This window comes from Papio anubis, chromosome 6 (assembly GCF_008728515.1).
Source record: "Papio anubis isolate 15944 chromosome 6, Panubis1.0, whole genome shotgun sequence".
Taxonomy (NCBI): Eukaryota; Metazoa; Chordata; class Mammalia; order Primates; family Cercopithecidae; genus Papio; species Papio anubis.
In genome coordinates this window covers 50316895-50343534 of record NC_044981.1, presented here as the reverse complement: position 1 = coordinate 50343534, position 26640 = coordinate 50316895, and the positions used below count along the sequence as shown (strand labels likewise).

At 38.1% G+C, this 26640-nt stretch overlaps 1 protein-coding gene across 1 annotated transcript in view; it reads left to right on the top strand.

Annotated features, from left to right (window-relative positions):
• The window catches only part of PKHD1 (PKHD1 ciliary IPT domain containing fibrocystin/polyductin), a 629203-nt gene that overhangs the window by 198127 nt on the left and 404436 nt on the right, over positions 1-26640 (top strand). Inside the window, 5 exon segments of the mRNA XM_021937365.2 lie at positions 518-623; positions 3213-3347; positions 9879-10014; positions 12417-12663; positions 24530-24707. Of these exon segments, the coding sequence (XP_021793057.2) occupies positions 518-623; positions 3213-3347; positions 9879-10014; positions 12417-12663; positions 24530-24707 (802 nt within the window).

Here is a 26640-nt window from a genome sequence, read left to right as displayed (position 1 = left end):
GCAGGATTTCCTTCTCTTTAAAGGCTGAATAATATTCCATTGCAAGTATATACCACATTTTCCCCAGCCGTTAACCTATTGATGGACATCTTGGCTGCCTCCATGTCTTGGCTTTTGTATATAATTGTGTTAGCATTATTTTCTAGCTCATAACAGTTTTGATGGTAAAGAGAAGAGAGTCACATGAAAAGGCAGAAGGACAGAATGTACCTTTTGTGGCCAGAGAGAATTCAATGGAGAGAGCAATTAAACTTCCAAAAATAGGCAGAGCCCCTGGGAGGCTGGTGGACTTGGGCTCTGGAGTAATCGCATTTTGTTGGGATTTGGGTGTAGGTCACAGAGGGTAAAAGTGGGAGGGCTAAGGGATGGGCAAGAACAGTCAGGGGGAGGGTCACAGATTCTATGTACCTTCACTCTCCCTAATACATTACTTTTACTTTGTGTTTTTCAACAAGAAAAAGTAGGAAGTTAGAAACATAAAAATTGGCTTAATTTCATTCTTTGTTTCACTTTTTAGGTATGGTCTCTTTGTATACCCTAAATTTCAGCCACCTTGGGATAATGTCACTGGCATCACCCTGTTCCAGAGCTTCACAGTTTGGGAAAGTGCAGGTGGTGCCCAGGTAAGTTATTTTGTTGTTGTTATTGTTGCTGTTTTTTAAATTAAAACTGTCACTTGTTTTCTCACAGCAATTCATTATGCATATCTACTTAAATGGGAATGACTTGCCCTTGAGGGGAGCATTGCTGTGCTATCACAATTTTGAAGCACCAATGGATCATAGGTGCTTGTAGAATAGTTGTTAAACAAATTCCTAGTCACTAATTCAGGGTTAGGTCATTTTCTCCATTGTGTGTTTTTTGGAAACACTAGTAGAGAACAACAGAATTATAGAGATTTATAATCAGGAGAGATCATAGAGGTTACCTATTCCTTCCTTCCATCCCTACTTAGAGATAGAAATTAAGGGTAAGAAAGGGAAGCGACTTGTCAAAGGTCACACAATTGGTTAGTAGTACAACCAAGTGCAGAATTTAGACTCCAGAAGTTGTGCATTTGATGTCCCAATATCCTGAAGAATACATGCCCCAGTCTTAAGAGAAAGCACTGTTTGTCATTAGAACACAAACATTCTAGCTCAAGATACCATTCTTACTTTAGTCAATAAGCTAAATTTTCTTCTATTTTTTTCTTAAAGGAAAAGAAAAGGTTCAATCATTTACTCTTCATTTTCCCAGTGATTTTCTTATAAGGAAGCTTTGCATGCTCACCATTAACAGCAACATATAAAAATTATTCAGGGCCACTATTTGATGCAATACAGACAAAATTACATACACTTTGTCTCTGCCTAGAAATCTGGAGCGTAAGATATATAGATGAAGAAATATGTTCGTAGAGCTTCCAGGAAATAGAATACAAACATATAATAATGTCACAATAAGGAAGTCAAACATTTATTTCATATATGCAACAAAAGAAAGATAGTTATGGATGAAGAAAGCCCAAAAATATATAATTAGGATAGCTAACAGGTGGAGTCCAAAATGTATTTAGTATTTTGTTCTCATTTAATTTTATAAAACGCTTCCCATGAACACTATAAATATTGTAGGTGTAACAAATCTAGTGGAAACATTTGTTGAGTGCCTTCTTATGCAGTGAAGTAATTTATACCTGCAGGGGCTTAAACTCTCTCTCCCTGCTCTTGAATAGCCTTGTCCTAGAGGGAATAATCTAGTAAAATGAAAATACTAAAAGATGCTATTAAAGCCATTTTTTGAAGTTCTGCAATCAGAAATGCTAAACCTGTGAAGGAAAAAAAATACAGAATTACAGCTTGAACTGTTGTGCACTCAAATTTGATCAATCAAAAAGTTTAAAAAATAAAAAATATTCTTGGAATTGCACTTTTATAGTGAAGAATAAGGCAGAAATTAAATAACATAATAGCAGCAAATTTAAAAAGTAAACTTCCCTTGAACTATACCAAAAAAGAAGAATGAAGTAAGAAGATTTATCCTTCCCTATTTTAAAACTTGCTACAAAGCAACAATAATCAAGACAGTGTGGTATATGGGCCCAAAGACAGACATAGATGTCAATGAAATAGAAGTGAGAGTCCGGAGATAAACCCATACATCTATAAACATGATTTTTGACAAAGGACGCCAAGACCATTCAATGTGGGAAATATAGTCTTTTCAACAAATGGTGCTTGTACAACTAGATAGTCACACACAAAAGAATTAAGTTGTATCCTACCTCATACTACTTACAAAAATTAAAATGGGTCATTATGTATTAATAATAAATAAAATTAGCAAAAAATTGGTCAAAGACATAAACATAAGCACAACTCTGTCTCCCAGACCAGTGGTGCCTTAGTCCCTTTGTGCTGCTGTAACAGAATAATAATATTTGGGTAAATTATAATAAACAGAAATTTATTAACTCATGATTCTGGAGGCTTGGAAATCCAAGATTGAGAGGCCAGCATCTGCTGAGGACCTTCTTGTTGCATCAGTCTATAGCAGAAAGGCAAAGAAGGCAAAGAAGGAGCAAGTGATAGAACTCACAGCCCCAAGTTTTTTTGTAATCAACACCAATCCATTCATGACCTACACACCTCCTAACACTTACATCAAGGATTAAGTTTCCAAAACATGCTTTTTGGGGGACAGGCTTAAACCATAGCAAGTAGGGAGCTTACAACTCTACCAACCTAATTTTGTTATTACATGACCCCTGTTTGGGTTATCATAAACAATGTACATAACTGTGAATCTGTAGTCATGCTGAGCTACTTATTTCATATTTGCAATCTTCTGACAATATGGGTTAATATATAATACACTGAAGAAAATGTTAAGCACTAGAGTTCTTGGGTGCGATGTTTTTCTCTGTTACCTTTGTGTGATTTGGCCACTCCAAGTTTATTTTAGATATGTGGAGAATTCACATTTATCTTTTTAATGTATTGGTTATTATGAGGAAAAATGAAAAGTGCGAAGAGGTGTTACCAAAGGAGACTCATTAGTGCTGACCTCACAGCAACTTTAGGATACCTGTACTGACATTGATGGACAAAAGGTGCTTTAATGCAACATAGCATGCTTCCTTATACTTAATCAATAATTTTAAAAACTACAGGAAGTCTGCAAGAAAAACCAAGCCTCAGACCTTTGCTGTAACATGCTGTATTTTATAGATTTTTAGAAGTAGCAATCTTCGCCTGAAAAACTTCCAAGTTTATTCATGCAGAGATTTTGGAATTGACATCTTGGAAAGTGATGCAAATACTTCAGTTACTGACAGCTTATTACTTGGTCATTTTGCCCACAAGGTAAGTGCCTCGGTGTGGTTGTTTTAGGCTGTCCGTCACAACAAAATTACATGTGCTGGGCCTTCTGATGATCCAGGATATGCAATTCTAATAGCATTCTTTGGTGAATCTCGTATTTCATTGGTAAAAGTTAAAGGAGCTTTTTATTTGTAATAGTGGTGATATTGACAATAGAACTCATATATACACAGGGCTTCAATGTTATGAGTACATATAAATCACAAAAGTCATGAGTAGCTTACAGAATTTTATTTGTTTGCAATTTACAGTTATTACTCATACAGAAAGAGGTCAAATCATGAAATACAGATTTGCCTAGTTCATTATTTTGTATGTGATTCACTAATATGTGCCTACATATGGATTTCTACATGATAAAAATCAGACTCTAGATGACTTCTCAGGGTACAAGAATGCAGATGGGGCAAAGAGTACTTCCAGGTAGGAAGCACTAGTTCCTCGGGGAGGTTCATGGCTGCCATTGGTCTCTTAGGCTTCAGATCTATAATGGATCCTCTATGTTCTTGTTTTCATTAGAGCTACATTCATACTAGTCATCACATCATTATGAAAATCATAGATGTCTTGGGAGCCAAGGAAAGAATATTCTCTTCAGTTTGTTCCTGAGTGCTTAATTCAATTGAAATTTCAATAAGTTTTGATTCTTATACTTCTAATGAAGATTATTTATTTCATAGCTATAGATAAAAATGTGAAGATTTTAAAAGTCATTTTCTTATAGAGCTACATTTTCTTGGATTTAACTCTCAACTTTTCTTAGTAAAATCTCCTTTGAACTATCCTTTTCAGGAGACAAATACCTGGCAGGGTTTTTGTTTTTGTTTTGTTTTTCCTCTAAAAGGATGACCACCTTGAGAGATGATTCTTCTTTTCAGACTGTGTAGTTTTCAAGAGAGGATGGTACCCAGATTTAGATTCTGTGATGCTGTGGTACATCAGAGGTTCTTAACTTTTCCAGAAATAACCTTAGAGTAGATGTTAAAAACAAAATTCCCAGCAAACTGAGCAACTGTCTTGGTAAATTAATGTTGCAGTATCTTAATTGATGTTACATAGACACCATAATTAATGAGAAAGTGACATAAATTAAGATACAAATTATGACAAAAGGGTGCCTATCATGAGATAATCAAAAATAATCACACCCTTGGGGTGTGATTCACTGGGAAAGTGGTACAGCTGAGGGCCTTTCAGGCTCTTAAGTAAGTACAGGACAAGAGTCCCCTGATGGAAAATGTTAAACAGTTTTGTTCTAGGGGATGTCTAGATGCTGGTTAGTTATCCAAATCATAAAACCACATAATTAAAGAGCCAACTATTACCTAAGAGATGATCTGGTTAAACTTCTTGAATTTAGGGGAAAATGGAGGCTTGGAAAGTTGAATGGCAGTTTAAGGTTCATGCCTAGTATTGTGGAGCTAGGACCACCCTGATACCCTCCCACTCCTGGTCAAATATTCTTCAGCTGCACATGGAAAATGGCTTTGGCAAAGGACATTTATTAGTGCCCATACCAATGTTCCCTGAAGTGTTATTCATGAAAGACTAGCCCTTGGATAGTGTCTGGAAAAAGAAAATTCTTTGGTTATAATTACATTTATGCTGTGCTGGTTACCGTACCCTCTATTTCCCAAAATCTCAAACAAGTCCAGAGATGTAATGTACAGCATAAGCATTAGAGATAATAAAATTGTATTGTGTCAGGGAATTTTGTTAAATAAGTGGATTTTAGCAGCTCTTGTCACAGAAAAGTAACTATGTGAAATGACAGATATGTTAATTTGCTTCACTATAACCTGTGTGTACCCTGTAATATCATGTTGTAAACCTCAAATATACAGAATAAAATTCATTGAAAAAATATACTAAAGGCTATGAGAAATTCTAGCATTAAAGTGAATAAGCAAAAAACATCTATTATCTTTACTTAGCACAGTATTTTTCAGATTTATTTGGGAACCACTGTGTTGCCAGGTGTCAGTTCAAAAAAGAAAAAAAAAAAAGAAAGAAAAAGAAAAAGAGGGTGCCTGACCTCTGTGGTTATGGGACTCTGATTTTAGCCACTATCTTTTGTGCCTTCCATTCCTTTAGGAATTAACCCTTTTTTTGGAGACGGAGTCTCTCTGTGTTGCCCAGGCTGGAGTGCAGTGGCGCCATCTCGGCTCACTGCAAGCTCCGCCTCCCGGGTTCACGCCATTCTCCTGCCTCAGTCTCCTGAATAGCTGGGACTACAGGCACCCGCCACCACGCCTGGCTAATTTTTTGTGTTTTTAGTAGAGACAGGGTTTCACCATGTTAGCCAGATTGCTCTCCATCTCGTGACCTCGTGATCCGCCCGCCTGGGCCTCCCAAAGTGCTGGGATTACAGGCATGAGCCACCGCCCCTAGCCAGGAATTAAGACTTTTAAAGAATTTGGCCTGTCCATTGTTAGACTTTCCACTCACATATAATTGGTGGCATACAATTATCAGTGAGTCATATCCTAAAATAAACATTACTTTCTGGAAGAACTTTTTATCATTAGAAGGAATTTTTTTTCCTGTAAGCATACCTGTATATGTGTTGGTACTCTCACAGCCAATGTTACCTTTGTATTGAGATGAATAGAATAATTTTCAGTAAGAATGGCTTAAATATACAAGAAAGAGATATCCTAGTTTGGGTGGGTAGTTTGTTTATACCTATTGTCCCAGCATTCTGTCTAATTAACATACCCTTTCACACTAAAAAAAAGTCTAATTTTAATTTAAATGACAGTCACCCTACTTATCGAAATATCTGTAGAATGGCTGTCTTTGTTGTTATTGTAATTAATTTGAGCAGATGATGCTACTTTAAAAAATATCTTCTTCAGACAGATGCTGATGGAGCTGCTTCATTCTTCCTCCTATTTCTCTAGGGGTGATTTCCCATTTTCACTTGTGGATTTGTCTTCTTCAATTTAGACCTTTCATCTTTTTGTTTCCCTAAATTCTGTTGTAGGGCCCCTTTTCTTCTCAATATACTAGCTCTCCCTGGGAGAAATCTCATTTTCTCTAGTGGTTTCAATTACCTTCCACATGCTGATGTCTCCCATATATTTGCATTTATTTCTACCATCTTATTTTGCGCTTTCAGTTTGCAATCCGTTTTTGGTTTCTGTTTTTTTCTTCTTTTCTATTTTGATTTGTCTTGCATACCGTCTTTTTATATTTACTCATTTGAAAGTTATCCATTCTGTTATGATTATTTTAGCTGTTGGCCTTAAGTTTTTAATGTGCCTGCTTGTCTTAACAAAGTCTAAATTACATCAGCACTGTTAAACTTTACATAAGCAATACAAGGACATTAAACTCCTTTAGCTTCTTTCCTTACCCTTTCCTCTTCTATGCTACCTTTCTCTAGTATTTGTCCTACTTTTTAAGGTAAATGTTTCATGGAAATATAACATTTATGGAGAAACGTGCACAAATCACAGGGGAATAGCTCAATGGATCTTTAGAAAGCAAACCAACCAGGTATATGTATACAACTGAGAACAAGAAATACAGCTTTGCCAGAGAAAGATCTTGCCTCTAAAAAATAAAAACTAATAATAAAGGAATGAACGTTATCAGCTCCTCTAAAGCCTCTTCATGTCCCGCCATTCAACCCCACTCTACACTCCCTAGCCAAAGGGCAAGCATTATTCAGCCTTCTATCCATATAGATTAATTTCTCCTGGTTTTGAACTTTGTGTAAATGGAATCATAAAGCATGTAACTCTATTGTACCTGGCTTCTTTGGCACAACATTGTGAGATTCATTCATGTTTCTCTGTGTTACAAGTATTTCTTCTTCCAATCATTGGGTAGTATTCCACTTTATGACTCAACCTCAATTTTTTTAAAGCATATAGCTATTGATGGACATTTGATTGTTTTCATCATTTGTAAATTTGGTTATTTACAAATAATGATGCTATAAGCATTATTCTATATGCCTTCTGGTCTTCATGTGCATGCATTTCTGTTGACTATAAGCCAAGTTGTAAAATTGCTGGATCATCGTGTAGCTTTAGTGGATAATGCCAAGCAACAATCCAGAATGTTTATGCTTGCACCAGCAATGTATAAGAAGGGTTTCAAAGCTCCATCTTGGAATCTCCCTAGAACATTATCCTGGAGATTTCCTTCATGTCTGTCTAGTATTGGAACTCTTGTTTCTGATTTGTACATCTTCCTTCTTTCTGACTTAATTCCTCAATTTGAACATAGCCTAAGGTAAATTTCTGGAAAAAAAAAAAAAAAAAGGAAACAATGGAAGGTAAAAGTTCTGAGCTGTATATGGAGACCCCTTTATTAGCAGATTAGCAGATTGTTGGTTATAGGATACCAGGTTGAAGTTCATTTTGCACTGAAAGTTTGAAGGCAATATTCCATCATCTTGTAGCTCCTTCTGCTCTTGAGGTTGAATAGCTTTAAGATACTCAGATTTAGGGCAGGAGGCAGCAGCTCATGCCTGTAATCCCAACAGTTTGGGAGGCCAAGGTGTGAGGATCACCTGAGGTCAGGAGTTCAAGACCAGCCTGGCCAACATGGCGAAACCCTGTCTCTACTAAAAGTACAAAAATTAGCCAGATGTGGTGCATGCACCTGTAGTCCCAGGTACTCAGGAGGCTGAAGTAGGAGAATCACTTCAACCTGGGAAGTGGAGGTTGCAGTGAGCCAAAATCACGCCACTGCACTCCAGACAGGGCAACAGAGTGAGACTCTGTCTCAAAAAAAAAAGATACTCAGATTCCAGTGATTTTATATGTAACCTTTTATTTTTTTTTTCTCTCTAAAAGCTCTTAGGAACTTGTCCTTGTCCCTGGTGTTTTGCAATTTCAGTAAGATGTACTTTGCTGTGGCTCTTTTTCTAAACATTGTGCTAGATACTGAGTGGGACTTTTCAGTCTGGAAAATTATATCCTTTCCTTCTGGACAGTTTTCTTTAATTATTTCTTTGATAATTCTTTCCCCTATATTTTCTTCTTTTCCTTAAAACTATGATTATTTAAATATTGGGCCTCCTGGAATGTTTTTCTTGTCTTAATGTTCTTACTAATTTTCCATCTCTTTGTCTTTTTGTTCTACTTTCTATGATATTGAATTTCTTTTTTCTACTCTCCTATTTTTTTTTCTAAAAATAATATTTTAGGTTTCTCTTTGTTTCAAGGATATAATATACTTATTTCTCCGAGGCCATTAATTATAGTTTTTGTTTTCTTCTGATTTCTAGACTAGCTTTGTGTCCACTGGGTTTCTTTTCTGCTATTTGTTTATTGTTTCATCATTTTTCATGTTGGGAGCTATTGAAAAAAATTCTGGTAATCCTCAAATGTAAGACTATTTTTAACAATGGAACAGTGAGGCACTAGCAACTTGATTGGATAGTGTTTGTCAAAGAGATTTTGTGGAAAATCATGAAAACACTTATTGTTTCTTTCTTTTCAGACTTTTTGTTAAAGTTTTTAAAATATATTAATATACAGCAAAACTGACTTTTTGATGTACAATTCTATGAGCTTTAACACATGTACACATTTGTGTAACTACCATCACCACAATCAAGACACAGAACAGTTGCATCCATTCCAGTTCCTTGCTCCATCTTTGTAGCCACAGCCTCCTCTTACTTTAAACCACTGGCCATCACTAATGTATTCTCTGTCACTATAGTTTTGCCGTTTCAACAGTCATATAAATGGAGTCATAGAGTATGTAACCTTTTGAGACTGGCTTCCTTCACTCCTGAATCCACTCCTGGATTCATCCAACTTGTTGCATGTATCAATATTACATTCCTTATTATTGACGAATAGTATTCCATTAGATAGATGTAATGCAGTTTGTTTATCCATTTGTTTATTGAGGTGCATTTGACCTGTTTCCAGATTTGGTGATTATAAATGGAACTGTTAAGGACATTTGTGTCAGGTTTTTATATAAATGTAAGTTTTCATTTCTCCAAGGTAAATACCTAGGAGTTGAATTGCTAGGTCATATAAGGGCATATTTAACTTTATAAGAAACTGCCAAACTTTGAGTGGCTGTCTCATTTTGCATTCCACTAGAAACATAGGAGAGTTTTAATTCTTTCTCATCTTCATCAGCACTTACTATTGTCACTGTATTTTTATTTATCCATTCTAATAGGTCATAGTATATTTCAGTGTGATCTTAATTTGTATTTCCCTAGTGAATAATGATGTTGAACATTTTTTTTCCTGTGCTTATTTACTATCTGTATATTTTCTTTTCTGAGTTATCTTTTGAAGGTTTTTTCCCCTAATTTTGAATTGCATTGTGTGTTTTCTTACTGTTGAAATATGAGAATTCTTCCTATATTCTGGATATAGGTCCTTTGTCATATGTGTGATTGGCAAATATTTTCTCGTAGTCGATAGCTCGCTTTTTTATCTTTGTTTTTATTCATGCATTATGAATTGTATTTCATGTGTCCAGTTTTCTTATTTTGCTTTCATCTTTTTTTCTTTTAAATCACAGGGAAGTCTGTGTATGTCATCTGGGATTAAAACTCCTAAAAGATGGGAACTGATGGTGTCTAACACAACCTTTGTTAATTTTGATCTCATCAACTGTGTGGCCATTAGAACCTGTTCAGACTGTTCCCAAGGACAAGGTAATTATTTGAATAGACAGAACAGATGATAAATAAGGCCAATATTCAAGTCAGTATTATAAATAGTGGCAAATATTTTGTGAATCATTATCTCTTTCAGTTATAAGATTGCATCAGTAGAAACTGTTGCTTAAATTTCCTAAAAGATATCCTGGAGGTTCTCTCAGTGCAGCTTCTGCAGCTCCCTGTCCTCCTCCTATTACGGTGCCTATCACATTCTATCATGATGGTCCTATGTCTCTGCTGGACTCTGACCTTCATAAAGGCAGAGATCATGTCTTTCTTGCTCAGAGTTTTAATTATTAGTACCTAGCACAGAGCCAGATGCCTAGTAGACAGGCAGTGTATTGATTAAATGAATGAATAGAGTTAGATGGGTAGATAACTGGGTGTAAACTAACATGCATACAACCTTTCCTCAAAAGAGCCAAAGTTCAGGTGCTTAATGTTTTCAACAGTCCAGGACTTGATGTATGCACAAAGGAACCATAGGCGTTCTTGCCCACTTTTTAACCACATCTCAGAGGTGGTAAGAAATAACTTGGAGGACTCATGGGCCAAGGTGAAAGAGGTAGAGAGTAATCTAGTTGATTTGATCATTGTAAACAGCCAAACCAAGTAATTCAACTAAATATGCTCTTGTGGTTTGAATCACCAATTTAGATAATTGTTTGTTTTTTTAATTAAATGAATAATCAACAAGTCTCCACTTTTTTTTTCCTATGTAGGCAGAATGAAAGATTGTTTTTATTTGGGTGGCATCTGAGTTTAGGATTGTAGAAATAATAATAGAAATAAAAATGCCTCATAACAAGTGCTTGCAGTCACAATTCCTCAATTCTTTAATATCTTGACTATTTCATATCATTCATGAGACAGTGAAAAAAAATCACACTACTCCTATGAACTCTAATCCCTTTTCACTGAATAATATTGGCTAACTCCTCTCTTCATTTGCTTAAATACTGTCTATTTCAGGCTCTGCTTAAGGACCTAGGGGGTGCAAATATAAAAACACATAATTTCTGTCCTCCAGGAACTCTTGATCTAGGCACTAAAATAAATGTCCAAGCCCATCGTCGTAAGAAAGCATGATGAACGCAGTAATAGAGCACCCAACGAAGTCAGTGAAGGGGCTGAGGAAGGGAATCAGGCAAGAGCTCATAGAGGTTATTCTTGAGTAGGGTTTAGGAAGGTGAAGAGAAGTTTGCAAGAAGGTATATGCAAGGAAGAATTTCTAGGAACAGTATACACACACACACAAAAATAGAATCCAAAAAGCCAGTTGTGCTTCGGAAATCACAAAGAAGTCCAACATGACTGAAATGTAGAGCTGCAGGTGGTTTGTGGTATTAAATGAAATACAGAAGTTGCAAGAGGTGCAATTGTGTAGCCTTTCATGCATGAATTAATTCACTGCATGTACTCTATTGGGCTGCAGAATGAAAACATTAGAGCCTCAATTTGTATATTTTTCATTTTATTTTCTTTTTTGTATATTTTATAATGTACATAATACATTACAGTATGGTAGAATATGTACTGGGAGATGTGTACTCAGTTTTCTTCTTTTAATGACATGGGTGTGTGAATTAGAAGATCACTGCCATACTTTCCTTCTAGGCAATTGGACTGATAGTACCAATGAGTCACATGGCAGTGGTGTTGGAGAAAGACTGCCAAGAAGTATGGCCCTGCAGCTAATACTTAGAAAGTGTATTACTAATACTATTTGCCCAAGTGATTAATTGAGTTTGCTTTTGGAAGTAAATGTTTAAAGTATAAACCTCATAGTAAGAGGCATTGGAGGGCTTAGACTCACCATAGAGGAATGAAAGCTGAAAGATTGGAAGACTAAACCATAGCATCTTTAGTGCTAAGTAATTAATAAATTAATGTTTTCTGTTTCTATATCCCACTAGACCAGAGTTTCTTACCCTTGCCACTATTGGCATTTTGGGTGAGATAATCCTTTGTTGTGGGGACTCTCCTGTGCATTGTAGAATATTTAGCAGCATCTCTGGTTTCTACCTACTAGCTGCCAGTAGCACTGCCAACTCCCCAGTTGTGACAGCCAAAAATGATTGAAAATAGTGTCATATCTCTCTTGGAAGGTAAAATCAACCCTGATAGAAAAATCACTGTTCTACAGTGTGGACTATAGACTGCATGAAGGTAGGGCCAATGCTGCACTTATACCTCTTAGTATCTCTAGCACATACCAGAGGTTGGAAGACAGTAAACACCGTAAAACAACTACAGAAAACACTTTTTTTCTTGCATGAATAGGTGAATTGTAAAACTGGATAAATATGCAATTTAAATCCTAAGACCATTACTCCAGTGAATTTAGTTGCTATTTGTGCCATTGTGTAATAATCTTTCTGTCTTCAAATTTGTAGGTGGATTTACTGTGAAGACCAGCCAGTTGAAGTTTATAAACTCTTCAAACTTAGTGGCATTTCCATTTCCTCATGCAGCAATTTTGGAAGACTTGGATGGATCTCTGTCTGGGAAAAACAGAAGTCACATTCTTGCTTCTATGGAAACCCTTTCAGCTTCTTGTTTGGTCAATGCAAGCTTTGGTCGGGTTGTCCATGGCAGTGCCTGTGGAGGAGGTGTTCTTTTTCATCGTATGTCGATTGGTTTGTAAGTGGAATTAACTATACTTTTTAGCTTGCTGATGAGCATGCATCTGTTACTCTGGCTGTTGAGGCTTATAGAAGGGAAATTGTTTTCTAGATTATTTCAAGTATTTAGCTCTACAGAAGTGAAATTGGAATAATTTTGATAGCTGCCTAATGGTGAGTGTATGGTAGTTTTAAGCTGACTCAAATGGCAGCTAATTTGCAAATATCTTTGGAGCAGATCTGATAGCCAGTGACCTCTTATTGACATTTTGGGCTAATAACTTCTTCTTTAAAAGACTTACAACCAACAGAGAGTTTGAAATATATTTAAATTAAAAGTATTATTAAAAAATTCTAATAATGTCCATTCTCATTTATATACATGTGCTCTTCCCAAGCTCTTTTTAAGTGTTCAATATGCTCCAGGGAAGCAATTGCTGATGCCTCCTATTACTTGCAAAGTTGCTTCACTCCAGTTCATTTTCCTTGTTAATTTCATGAACTATTGGATTCCTACAATACATTTCCTATTAATATTGGAGCAAGGACTCCTTGGTTATGCTACTCAAACTACCATTAAGTCAGCAGCGGGGCTGTTTATAATGCATAATAGGATTGCTCCTGCCCTCTTTAATTTCCAGGTAACGATTGCTGAGTGTCTAGGGTTCTGTCTTTTACTTATTCCAAATGCATTGTATATATTTAGCCACACTTATTTTCGTCCTTTGTCTTAAGTGTCCTAACTCCATGAATATTAAGTCAAGTAATTCAGTCAGACCACATTGGCCTCTTTCTTGAACAAGTAAACTCCAGGGAGTGAGAATCATTGTGGTTAGGATTGCACTAACTCTGTATTTTGAATGCATATGGAATCAGTACTTTGGCGTTCTGTTTGGGAAGCCTTAGCAATGCACTGCTAGCATTGAATAGTCTGGAAATTTTTCATTTTTGCTTTCTGGACATTCATTATTCTACCTAACGTTAATGAGCCCAGTTCCAGTGAGTAAAATAATAATATGTGGGGATATATTTTTATTTCTAATCATTTTGATTGTGCAGAGCATGACTTTTTCTTCATTCTCAGGGATGCAGCCTAATTTTTATTATTTTAGTGTTTTTATCAAGGATGTTTTAAATGAGTGTTTTGAGAGTTATAAAAATTACTGATTTATTTCTTACATGCATTTTATCAAATGAGGAAAACAGATTTGTGTACTTAAACGGAACATTATGTGCTTATATAATATTTATTTCTGTGTGTTCTTGATAGTCCTTTATTATGCTTTACTTTGAGATCTACTGGTAGGCTGTCTCTTAGAGAGGCACTTGTCACTGTGATGTTAGAAGGCTCTGTAGAGCCTCAAACTTGTTTGAGCATTTGCTCTTTGAGATCTTTGGGACAGGATATTCAGGTGCTTGCCTTGGTGGCAGGTCATGATCCCACCACTTGGGGACTGACAAGGTCAAGAAAAATATAATCCTGATGCTGTATTCTAAGTAGATTCAAAAGGGTCTGGCAGGGTGAAAAACGTATCCTGGTTTTCCTGGATTTTTTCTTCTTTTAAAAAGGAAAATTCCATGTTCCGGAAACTTCCTCAGTCAGCTAGCCTGATTGGTCACTCTACTCCTTAGATTCTATTTAAAATTTTCAGGTTGACTCACAGGTCTATGGACAAATACCCAACTGACCTTAATTAGCCACCTGGAAGTCTCAGCATGCTTCCAGTTATACGTCTCTTGGCCCTGATGCTCTCACCTCTAGGAGAGGCAACTGGATTAAATGATCTCTAAGGCCTTGCTGCTCAAAGTGTTGTCCATGAACCAGCAGGAGCAGCAGCACCAGGGATTTTGTTAGAAATTCAGAATCTCAGACTGGGCCCCAGATGTCCTGAATTACAATGCCCAGGTGATCCGTATTAAAGTCTGAGAGACACTCCTCTAAGGTCCTTCTAATTTTATCTTTCTACGATTCTATCCCTAGCTATTTGTGTTCAGTGACTTGATCTTTGTCCCAAAGCATTATAACCTCATTAGGAACATGTCAGAGCTAATGAGCAATTTGAATTCAGCATAGATACAAACTTTGCTGCATTTCATGGAGAAAGGATTAATTTGTTGTGCTATTTGCCCCAGGGCAAGCACCCCGGGTTGATTTACAAAGCTCCCACAGTCATGATCTTTTGGGGTCGCATGTTGATGGAGATCTAATATGGCATAAGCACCCTGCTGTCTTCACTTTCAACCCTTACCTCCCTCCCTCAGTGAGAGGTCCCGAGAGGGCAGGGAGTGAGGCTTTACATAGCTGCATAAACAAGACATCCTCTTCCCGCTTTGCTAAGAACCAGGCTCTTGGAGTGTGAGTTCTTCCTTGGTAGGCCCCCTCTCTGGCCCATTTTCACTACAAGTTATTTGTTTGACATTGGCAAACTTCTATTCCTGTCCCTCACTGCCTTAAATCTGACGGTGCTTACCTTTGTGGCACTTCCTGCTTTATTGGTTCCTATGACTCAAAGCCAACAGCCGGGCTGACAGAAGTACTTAAATATTTGAAGTTGGCCACACTATTTAATATTTGGGTGAAGAAAAAACTGCCAGTCTCTACAAGGCAGAGTCTAGTTTATCTTTTGTTAAAATGACAGCATGCTTGATCTGCATGAGTGCTGCTTATATTGTTTTCCCTCTCATCAGCTCTAAAAACATGCTTTCTGTAGAACCCACAGGTATTCTGGATAGCATTCCTTTCCCAGCTTCTGTTTCTTCCGACTTCCCCCTATGAACCTCAGTGTTCCTGGTGAGACAGGGGTGGTGTTAGTTCTGCCAGTGTAAGTCAGGACCTCATCTCAGACATACATGCCAGTGACAGTTTTTCTCCAGGGTCCCATAATTATAAAATGTCCCACATAGTTCTTGGATTTATCTATCCCAAACTTTAGGTAAACAATTTTTTTTTTTTTCTGTATAGAAATAATTACACGAAACAAGGACAATATTATCAATAGGATTTTGTGTGCTTTTTTTAGATCTCCCTAGTCCAAATTGTGATGTGCCATAAGAGTGAATTACCCGCCATTTAGCCAAGACTTAATATGAAAAAAAGAATGTAAAATATCTCAATAATTTCTTTATATTGATCATGTTGAAATAATATTTGGGATAGATTGGGCTAAATATATTACTAAAATTAACTTGTTTATTTTGAGCTTTTTAGTGTGGCTGCTTTAAAACTCAACTTGCCAAAATGGGATATATGATTTTTTTTCTGTAGACCTGTTTCTCTCTGGGTGCTCAGAATCCCACTGAGGGGAATGCTGGTCTAAACCTGAAAGATGGAGTCATCCTCGACTCATCCTTGTACTTTATATCCCACATTAATCACCTATCAGCTCAATTTTCTCTTCTTAAGAAATCGCTCTTGAGTCTTTCTACTTCTCTCCTTCCCCAAATTCTTCTCCAGTCTGGGCTACCATTACTTTTCACCTGTAGAACTGCAACAGCTGCTTAGCTTGCCATTTTTCTGTGTTTCAATCTCTGAACTTTGTAAATGCAGATCTGATCTTGCCATTCATTCGCTTGCTTGAAACTTTTAAAGAATTCTCAGTGCTTTCCAAGGAAAGTCTGACTTTTTTTTTTTTTTTTTTGAGATGGAATCTCGCTCTGTGGCCCAGGCTGGAGTGCAGTGGCGAGATCACGGCTCACTGCAAGCTCCGCCTCCCGGATTCAAGCTGTTCTCTTGAGTCAGCCTCCTGAGTAGTTGAGACTACAGGCGCCCGCCACGACGCCCCGCTGATTTTTTATATTTTTAGTAGAGACGGGGTTTCACTGTGTTAGTCAGGATGATCTCGATCTCCTGACCTTGTGATCCGCCAGCCTCTGCCTCCGAAAGTGCTGGGATTACAGGCGTGAGCCACCGCGCACGGCCGGAAAGTCTGACATTTCTAATGTGTCATGGACCTTCCATGACCTGCTGTCTGCTTTGGGTTCCAGCATTCTCTCTCCGCACTCTGCTCTACCTTTCCTGCATTCTGTCTCTCAGCCACATTCAACTTCTTTGTGCTCTTCAATTCATAATGTTCAGCTTCCATGAACTCAGCATAGAAGTCGTTTTCTCTGCTAAGCTTCCCTGAGCATGCTGTGCAGGTTTTGATATCTGTATTGTGTGCTAGCTCTTTATACTTGCTCTAATCAGTACTCATAGCATCTGCATAGCTTTCTAAATTTTCCATCTCTCCTCATAGATAGCAAGGAGGGCGAATAGGGATTTTCTTTGTTTGTATTGTGATGCCCCAAACTGTGTTTAACACATAGCAACTCAACAAAATTAGTGTTGAGTAAATAAATATAAATAAAAAATAGTGGACTGCCCCCAAATCTTCCTTTAGTGTCATTATTGTCCATTTCTCTCCTAGGACATGTTCATGAGGAGTCCGCAGCGTTCGGCTTTTCTTTAGAAGACCCAGGAGTAGAATGCTATCTCCAGTCTTCTACAATTCCTAGGAATATTTAATATTTAAGGATGTTCTTTCATAATATTCTTTGGGCTTTTACTTTCCTGGGGCAATCATTCGACTGGAGGATTTATTCTAATTGCTGATTCCTTCTCTACCCAACCCCGCTCTACCCCAACTCAATCATCAGTTTGCCTTTATTTGTAATTGTTTTCTTGCCCTGGTGGAATAGATACATAAAGCTGTGATAGAGAAGATGTAAGCTCCACCCTCATAATTATTTTCTCAAAAATTTTTTCATTGTTGTTTACAGCAATCTATAACTTCGTCACTTGTCATAGACTCATTGAGATATCAACAAAGCAGACCTTGATTCTGTCTTCCAATTATTAACTGTATTGAGTGTGAGGGAGATTAGAAGAGCTTGCAGGAATTTGTAGATTGGCTGACCAATCCTTCTGAGTTTTTACAGGATGTACATAAAATAGTCAGGACATATATACAGTACATGTTTGAAATTATTTTTCAGACTGAAGAATAAAGAAGTAATTAACCATCCTTTGTGGGTACAAGTCATATCCCCTCTATTTCCTAGGTATATTTCTTTGGATAAGTTAGTTTACCTTTTTTTGTTTCAGTTCTTTCATCACTAAAATGGGTATAATGGTATTTATCCCTCAAGGTCATTGCCTGACATGTAGTAGGTACTCTTTAAAGAATATCTCTTTTACATTTGTGATTTGCAAAACAATGCATAGGCATAATACTAATTGAATAGATTACTGTAGAATTTTTTGTTTCTGAGAAACAAATGCCTGGCAAGGGAATTAAGTTTTTTCAAAAGTAACTTCATCCAATTCCTGAAAAATAGGGAATAATTTGTAATAATCACATGACGTTGTAGTGGCCCAGCAAAACCTCCCAGGTGGTTGTAGAATCTGAGGTCATTCAGGGCGTAGTCTTCGATTCATCGTGCCCCAGTACCTTCTGTTTCTTCCTTCCCATCTTTCCTGGAAAGTAAAAGGTTAATGTTCTTGTTGATCACCTTGATTCTTAGATCTTGCTTAATATCCTCTCCTGTAGAGCTTGCGTTCAGTTTTTACCTATGTAACCGCTCTTAATGTGTCAGTGTTCAAAGTACGAGGCACCCCCTGCCTCTGTGAATGCAAAAATAAAGAAGAGTTCAAATGGAAATTTTGGCCTAGCTTTTCCTCTAATAATCGCTTGACTTTCCTTCCTAGGGATAAATAGGTATGGCATCACTAATGGTATCTTTTCAGTCCCTAAAAAACAACCCTGTGAGACAAGAAAATTCAAAGATGTATTATCCTTTCTTGGCAGCAAATGTTACAGAATTAAAGTAGAAAAAGATCTAAAAATCACAGTGGACCCCAAACTGAGGAATATCATCAACAATATTACATGGTTGTTAAGTTTTATGAATAACAAAAGGTTGCAGTGGTATGCTGGTAAATGTTTAACAACTAGTTTTCCAGAATAAAAAGCTCTGGTTTATTGCATTTGCCTAATTCTATGGTGAAAATACTCTCACATGCCTTATTTTAAACTTCCAACCTAAAAGCACTGAACATGAAGTTGGGAAGAAGGGTCAATGGGTCAATGATGCGCTCCTGCCAGCCTGTGTCAGTCATCCCCATCACAGTTCCAATATGCGCATATATATATATATATGCATATGTATACATATATGGGAGTACAAGCTTCTTAGTCTAACTTCCTACCTGCTGGATAAAATATTTTTCAATGTCCCTGGTTGCATAGCTTCAATGACAGTGTTCTCATGTTCTCAAACAGCCGTTCCAATTGGACTCAACAGATCAAAAGTAGAGATGCAATGGCATATGGTCACCTAAAGGAGGATAATGGGCATCCTTTTCTTCATGTATTAAGATAGAATGGGCAAAAGGTATTGTCCTAATATAACAGCAGATAACTATGTTGCAAAACTGTAGATACTTCCTTAGAGGAGAAATATTTAAGTGTTTCTGAATCCATAACGCTGTGGATGGAAAAACTTAATGATACAATGCTAATGATATATTACTGAATGGTGGCAGGTCAGCAGCTAGAATAGTGGTGCTGTGACAAGGACTGTTATGACCATGGTGTATTTTTAAAGAATGCTCATGCAAAGCCATGCCACAGAAATTTGTTTGCTGTGCTCATAGTTTTGATTTTTCTTCCCCTTTGCGCAGTAAAAGATGCGAGTGACAGCAACAAGCACAAATACTCAGAAGATGTTTGCAACACCATTTGAGGTTAGGTATTGTGGTGTGTCTGGCTTAGGAGATGGATAATTATAAAGGATTTATTTCACAATTGTTCCAAATCAAGAGCATTTAGAGCTCAGTGCAATGCTTGTCTTTAATACACAGAGATACGGACCCTCAGGAAAAGTAAGCTAATGGTAAACAAAAACCAGGGAGTTAATATCTGCTCTCATTGGTATTATTGATTGCCTAACGAATCCTTTGTGAGATTCAATAGTTCTGCACAATACATGGGCACTAACTTACATAACTATTTGAGTAACTAGTATGGTAAATTGGTACTTTGACCAGGAAGTTTTACTAAGTGACAGTGTTATATTTCTAACGAAACATTTCCCTGAATTAAAAACAGGTTTGGGCCGGGCATGGTGGCTCACACTTGTAATCCCTGCACTTTGGGGGGCTGAGGCGGGTGGATGACCTGAGGTCAGGAGTTCGAGACCAGCCTGGCCAACATGGTGAAACCCTGTCTGTACTAAAAACATAAAAAATTAGCCGGGTGTGGTGGGTGCCTATAATCCCAGCTACTCAGGAGTCTGAGGCAGGAGAATTACTTGAACCTGAAATGCAGAGGTTGCAGTGAGCTGAGATCATGCCACTGCACTCCAACCTGGGCAACAAGAGTGAAACTCCATCTCAAATAATAATAATAATAATAATAATAATAATAATAAAATAAAAAATAAAATAAATTAAAAAAGAACAAACATTAAGGCAGCCCACAGAAAAGAAAAACAACATGTAAGGCTTGTAGCCCTTTTGTCTTTTTGATCATAGACAGCAGGAGCTATTGCTGATGCAGAAGTAAGGGTTAACATTTAAAATGGACTGGTTGCCTCCTGATTTCTTGCACATAAAGCCATGAGAAGTTCAGGGAGAGACTTCTTCCCCTAGTAATGAAGCTCTCTGTTGCTAATGGCCCATGCAGACTCCCTTGGCTCCTCCAAATTAGAAATACTTTTGTGCTCCTTTGCTTCATTAACAGTAAAGAGAGGGAGATTGGTGGCTATTTAGGGCATGGGGAAATTGGTGGCTATTTAGGGCAAGTGAAAATTGTAGTAATTATGGTTGGTAAGTTCTCTTCATGGTGTTTTTTTTTGACTCTTGATGTTCTTTTGGTGCTTTTCAGAAGACCCCTCCATGGTCAATTCTGGCATTTGGCCTAGGAGGGCAGGAGATGATCTGACGGAATTTTTGGCCCCTGGTGATGGTCGGTACAAGGCATCTTGCCTGATGGGAGACAGGTCTTTTGCTTTTTGAGTTGCTTTTCAGAGTGGAAAGCATATCTGAATGCTTACCATATGACCCTCTCTACTACCAGCTGTGATAAAAGTGTAGTATATATGATAACCTCCTTCTCTACCTGTATTGCACTGCAGAAAGCTGGTGCTGCACAGGAAAGCTGTGAAATTGCATCCCTAATAAACCTTGGTTGAGATGGGTGAGGGGAGCTTGATAGGCTCAAGGCTCTGAGAGAATGAGCAGTGCATGAAGGAGAAATAAGAAAGGGTAATTTAGGACCACAGCGTGCTATGGTGTGTCTCTGGTTGGCCAAGGAGTTTGCATCAGATTATTGGATTCTGACTAGAAGGAAAAGAACATCAAAAGGAAGGTGCAATGTTTCCAAGGACGAATAGAAGCAAATTATTGCTAGCATTTAGCAGTTTGACACTATTTGAAGAGGGATCACATTTGCATGGGCCTTCAGAAACTGGGGAGATGATCTGAAAAATACTTCCTTCAATAATTGAAATTGTAATCTATAGAAACTGAGTCAGGGGAAATAACATCCTAAAAATTGGTCTATAAACATGGTGTTAATTGAAATTTGAGGAGTAATTAAGTCCAGTTAAGGTGACCAGGGGAATTCTTGGGACCACATTGCTGGAATTAAAAAACATTTCTGGAAATATCTACCCAATTGATTGTATTATCACATATTGAGGTATTTTTTTTTTAAATCATCAACGTGGTATGCATGAGAAGATAGGTGAGGCAGGAGGAATTAAATGTGAACAGATGGATGCTTTTGAATAGAGATCTTCTTCTGGTGTATAGTTAAAACTATTTTTAAAAAGTAGTTTAATTGACAGCACTTGACTAGGATTGAAGAAATATGAGTTTTCAAGGAAATCATAGCATTTTCCCAGACCTGAGACCATTATTAGTACACATTGCTTGCATGTGCCCAGGAGAGGTTTTCTGACCACCGACTGTGTTTGTCCTCTTGGCAAATATCCTACTGATATGGGGTTGACTGTATCAAGCTCTGATAACTTAGGATCCTCCAACCGCTGATGTCTTTTTTTTTATTATTATACTTTAAGTTCTAGGGTGCATGTGCACAATGTGCAGGTTTGTTGCATATGTATACATGTGCCATCCAACTGCTGATTTCTTTTGAAAATCAGTTTGCAGGAAATCTCTCGACCCTCATGTGGTTTTCTAGGTAGACTTTCAAGTTGGGGAGAAATGTTGCTACATAACCAGCTGGAGTGTTCTGCTGCATATAACACTCGTTTATTCATTCAGAAAATATTTGTTAAACTCCCACTATATGAAAGGCACTTTTATTTCTTACTGTAAATCATTAACTGAAAATTCCGATTTATCAATTAGTCTCTCTTGGATTTAGGTCTTGTGATTTATTTTTCCAAGCCCATATACCTCAGTAAAAACTGCAAGGATATACTTTTGGAACCTGAAACACTTATAATCATTCTCTGTACTTGAGGAAATTTAGATATTTCTAGTGTGTTTTATTTATTGACCACAGTACCTACGATAGCCAATGTTGATATTTCTTAGTTCAAACTTACCTCTTCTTATCATATTTGTTTTACACTTATGTCCCCAAAGCTTATTTTTATTTGCTAAATATAGTTGGGCCAAACTGTTACTGGACAATATCATGGGATTATGGGACTCATGGTTTCCATCAGGGGAAGAGAGAGCCATGATGACTGAAGGCAAATGACTGGAAATTCTAAGAAGGGAAATTTAACATTCTAAAGCTTTTGTAAAGATTACAATTTAAAACTAAATTCCGTATATGGAATGTTTTCTATTTGAAGATGTGAACACCCCATAACTGAAAGAAGGGGAGGGATGAAATATGGTGGGAATTCCTGCACTGGATTGGAAATTAGAACAGATGATCTTTGTGTTCGTTCTGATTCTAAGAATACAGGTTGAGAATTGTCCATTAGTTCCAATTTAAATCCTGAAGGGGTGGCGTGGGGAAGGGTGGACAACAAACCTAAGTATCTAAAACCCAAAGGAAGGAAGACGGTTTCCACTCCTCCAAGATTTCTAAAGGTTCAGTTAATGCTGCATAGAGAAAAAGAGTAGTTCTTTCATTCCCAAATGCCCTGAGGATTTTTAATCCCTTTCATTTCATTAATTAATGGATGAAACAAGTACATTTAATCTTGCAAGAAATATGTGTCAAGTGCTACATTGCCAGGGTCAATGATCTGTCCCATGGAAGGGTTTTTGGTACATTTTTAAATGACCGAATATCCTGAATAAACCTCTAGGCATTCAAGTAAGTAGTGCAGAATGGTAAATCTGGCATATTTGAGGTTCTTAAATGAGATCTAAGTAGATGTTATTGACCTTGGTGAGTGATTTATGTAGATTATGTTTCATAGTACCTACATGAGATCTGTTCTATTGTTGCCTCCATTTGAAAAAGAAATGAATCTAAAGGTTAAATAGGTTCTGAAATTTGCCCAGGTTTACACACCTACTGAGTGCCAATCTAGATTTCAGTTGATACCCATTTGGTTCCAGTGCCCAAGTGTGCAACACTAAAAAAGTTCCTTTTTGTAATATTCCATAGGCTTTTAAATTGGCCTTAGATATACTCATGCCCCATCTCACTGTGAAAACCCAATGTCCTCTTTTGACTCATTTCCCTTACTTTGAGAATTTAGTTATCTGCCTGCGGCAAAATGTCACAGTTAAAGATTCTCATGAAAACTAAACCAAAGGAGGAAGAATAGTCATAATGTGTATTGATTTTTTTTTTTTTTGGCTTTTGCTTTATTTCTTTAGGTCCACTTTGTCTCTCTTTTAGGGGTCTAATCATTGGCTAAATCTACTTATGTTTTAATGAAGTCTTAAAAGTCATTTTCTGGGATGGCTGTATAGAATAAGTTGGGTAACTTGATTCACAAATTTCTAGTTCTACTTTGTGATACTCACATATTGCTTTTGCTCTACCTTGCCTCAGTTTCCTCATTTGGTAAAATGCAGTTCTTCTAGAACACTTTATATACATTAGAAAATGTCACTGGCTGCTTTTGGAAGATCTCATCTATGCATTCTTCATTCATATAAAAAACATGATTTGGGTGCCATTGTGTGCTAGGCCCTGTGCCACGGCAGAGGATACCAATAAGAAAAGGGAAAACACCTCTAATTTATGGGTCTTATAATCTATGTTTTTAAAAAGGCACGAACACATGGATAATAGCAGTGAGCACTAGGCATTACACAAGGCTTCAGGAGAGGAGCAGGTTGCCTCATCACTCTAGAGAAGGATGCTGAAGCGACTCCTGCTGGGCATTTTGAGCAGGACTTCTGAGAGTCTCAGCACCTAGGTGTGTCAGGTCCCAGGCCTCTGTCAATTGTTCCTCATGTGAATATCCAGTTACCAATAATAATGTTTTTTGCTGTTGATAAATCTGGTCCAAGGCAAAATTCTGGCCATAGACATTTCTTTGTTAAAATTGTAGTATATAGTCTTGGCTCATACAAAATCATTAATATGACATTTATTAGTGGCAGAGTTTGCAGTGAGCCAAGACTGTGCCATTGCACTCCAGCATGCGCAAGAGCGAAACTCTGTGTCAAGAAAAAAAACAAAGAACAAAAAACAAAAGAACAAAAAACCTGAGAGTCACTACCTCCAGTTCACCAGGCCATTGTAATTTGCAAATGATCCAATAGTAACTTCACAATGGGTTGCTTTCACTCACACAGTGACTGCTAACACCTCCCTAGACATACAACTAAAGAGGGCCTAAGACATACATGGAGAGAATAGAAAGATGATTGCAATTGATGAAAGAGGAATGTATTGGATTCAGAATGAGTGAATAATCTTGCAACCCATCTTGTTTTCCTTTTAAAATCACCCTAGAGCTAGTGCTCCTGAAGTTTCTTATGATTTAACCATGACTGACAGCAGAAATAAAACAACCACTGTCAATTATGTACGTGATACATTGTCTAACCTTCATGGCTGGATGGCTCTGCTCTTGGACCAAGAGACCTACTCGTTACGATCTGAGAACCTTTGGATCAACAGATCTCTGCAGGTAACCCAAGGAATCCATTAGTTGGTATGCCCCATTCTCACTTGTTCTATCTTCTTTGTTTGAGATAATAGGTTGAAAGAGGAGCAGATTATTTAGTTATTGAAAGTCTTGGCATATTCTGATGCAGATAAAGAAAACTTCAATAGTATTTTGGCCAGATGAAAATAAGCTAAATATGAGATTTGGTTGCTTTTTAAACTTGAAAATTTTAGAATCTATTTATGTGTTATTGTGAATGCAGAATGAAAATTTAAATTTATTAATACAATGAGAAACAACCTCTACACATCTTATAGAATTGCATTTCTTTAAAAATTATTGGTTAATAGCCAATTTACCCTAGAGAGAGATGTTTGTAGCCAGAGAAAATGCCTTACCAAAGCATTTATACATTGCATACTGCCACCTTGTGGTCAAAGATTAACTTTCAAATAGAAGTCTGTATGAGTCTGCAGGTGGGATTGGGTTAAGGGAGACAAATTTAACAGCAGTGAAGATAGAAATGACCATGTGGCAAGATGGCCTACTAGAAGCAGAGACGTTCGGAGGCTCCCATCGAAAAAACAAAACAAAATCATAATAATCATGTGAAGCCTTCATTGGCAACCAAGGTATCCAGGTTCTCTTATCAAAATTGACTAGAAGGCTGGTGTGGCCCACGAAGAAAAGGGAAGAGCAGTGTGGTGCGGTGGCCCACCTGAGAGCCACACGGGAAAAGGAACTCTGTCTCTTCCAGCCAAGGGAGGCAGTGAGTGAGCTGCTACCCAGCCGGGGAAAGTGCTTTTTCCATGGAACTGTGCAACCCACGGATCGGAAGATCCCACTCGTGAACCCACACCACCACCAGGGCCTAGCATCCTAAGCCTGGAACATGCAGATTCTTACAGCCTCTCAGCTGGAATCTGCTTAAGCCTACCAAACTCCCAGGGGGAAGGGCGACCAGCATTGGCTGCAGCTGCCTGCTGTCTAAGCATTTGAACTCCCAGTTTGGAGCTCAGGAGAGGCAGCAGCCAGCACTGGGACTTGCAACTGCCTAACACGCTAAGTTCCCGTGGGTGGGGGAAAGGCAGCATCCACTTCTATACCTCTAGGCTGCGCTTTTTCCCCCCTTGGAGCCAGGGAGGCTGGATGACTTTTGTCCCAAGACTTGTCCTGACAGCCCAACATACCGGCTGTGGCTCTCTGCAGCCAGAGTCCTCTTCAGGCCTAACTCTGACTCATCCTTCCTGAGTGGGCAGGGCTTCCCTGCAGGATCTCTGATAACTCCAGCCAGAGGCTCAGGGACAGAATTCATATCTCCCTGGGCCTGAGTCCCTGGGGGAGGGGGTAGCTGCAGTCTCTGTGGACCAGCAGACTTGGCCTGTCCTCCTGGTATTTCTGAGGAATCCCGGCAGCCCAGACGGGTGGGTTTCCCCGCAGTGAAACACACTCTCTCCACCAAGGGACAAAGTGCTTTGTTGGAACGGGTCCTGCTCCTCATGCCACCAAACCGGGTGAGATCCTCCAACAGAGGTTGTCAGACACCCTATACAGGAGCGATCCTACTGGCATCCAGTTGGTGGCCCTTGAGGTCAGAGGTCCCAGAAGAAGAAGCAGGCACCCATCTTTGCTGCTCTCCAGCCTCCTTGAGTGACATCTCCAGGCACGGGAGCAAATCAGATGAATAGGGCCTGAAGTGAACCCCCAGCAAACTGCAGCAGCCCTACAGAAGAGGGACCTGAAAGAAAAACAAAGAAGCAGAAAGTGACAACAGCAGCATCAACAACAACAACCAAAAGGCCCCCACAAAAACCCTATCCATGGGTCAACAACCTCAAAGACTAAGACTAGACAAGCTCAGAAAGATGAAAAAGAATCAATCAGAAAATGCTGAAAACCAAAAAGGCCAGAGTGCCTCTCCTCCTCCAAATGATTACAGCGTCTCTCCATCAAG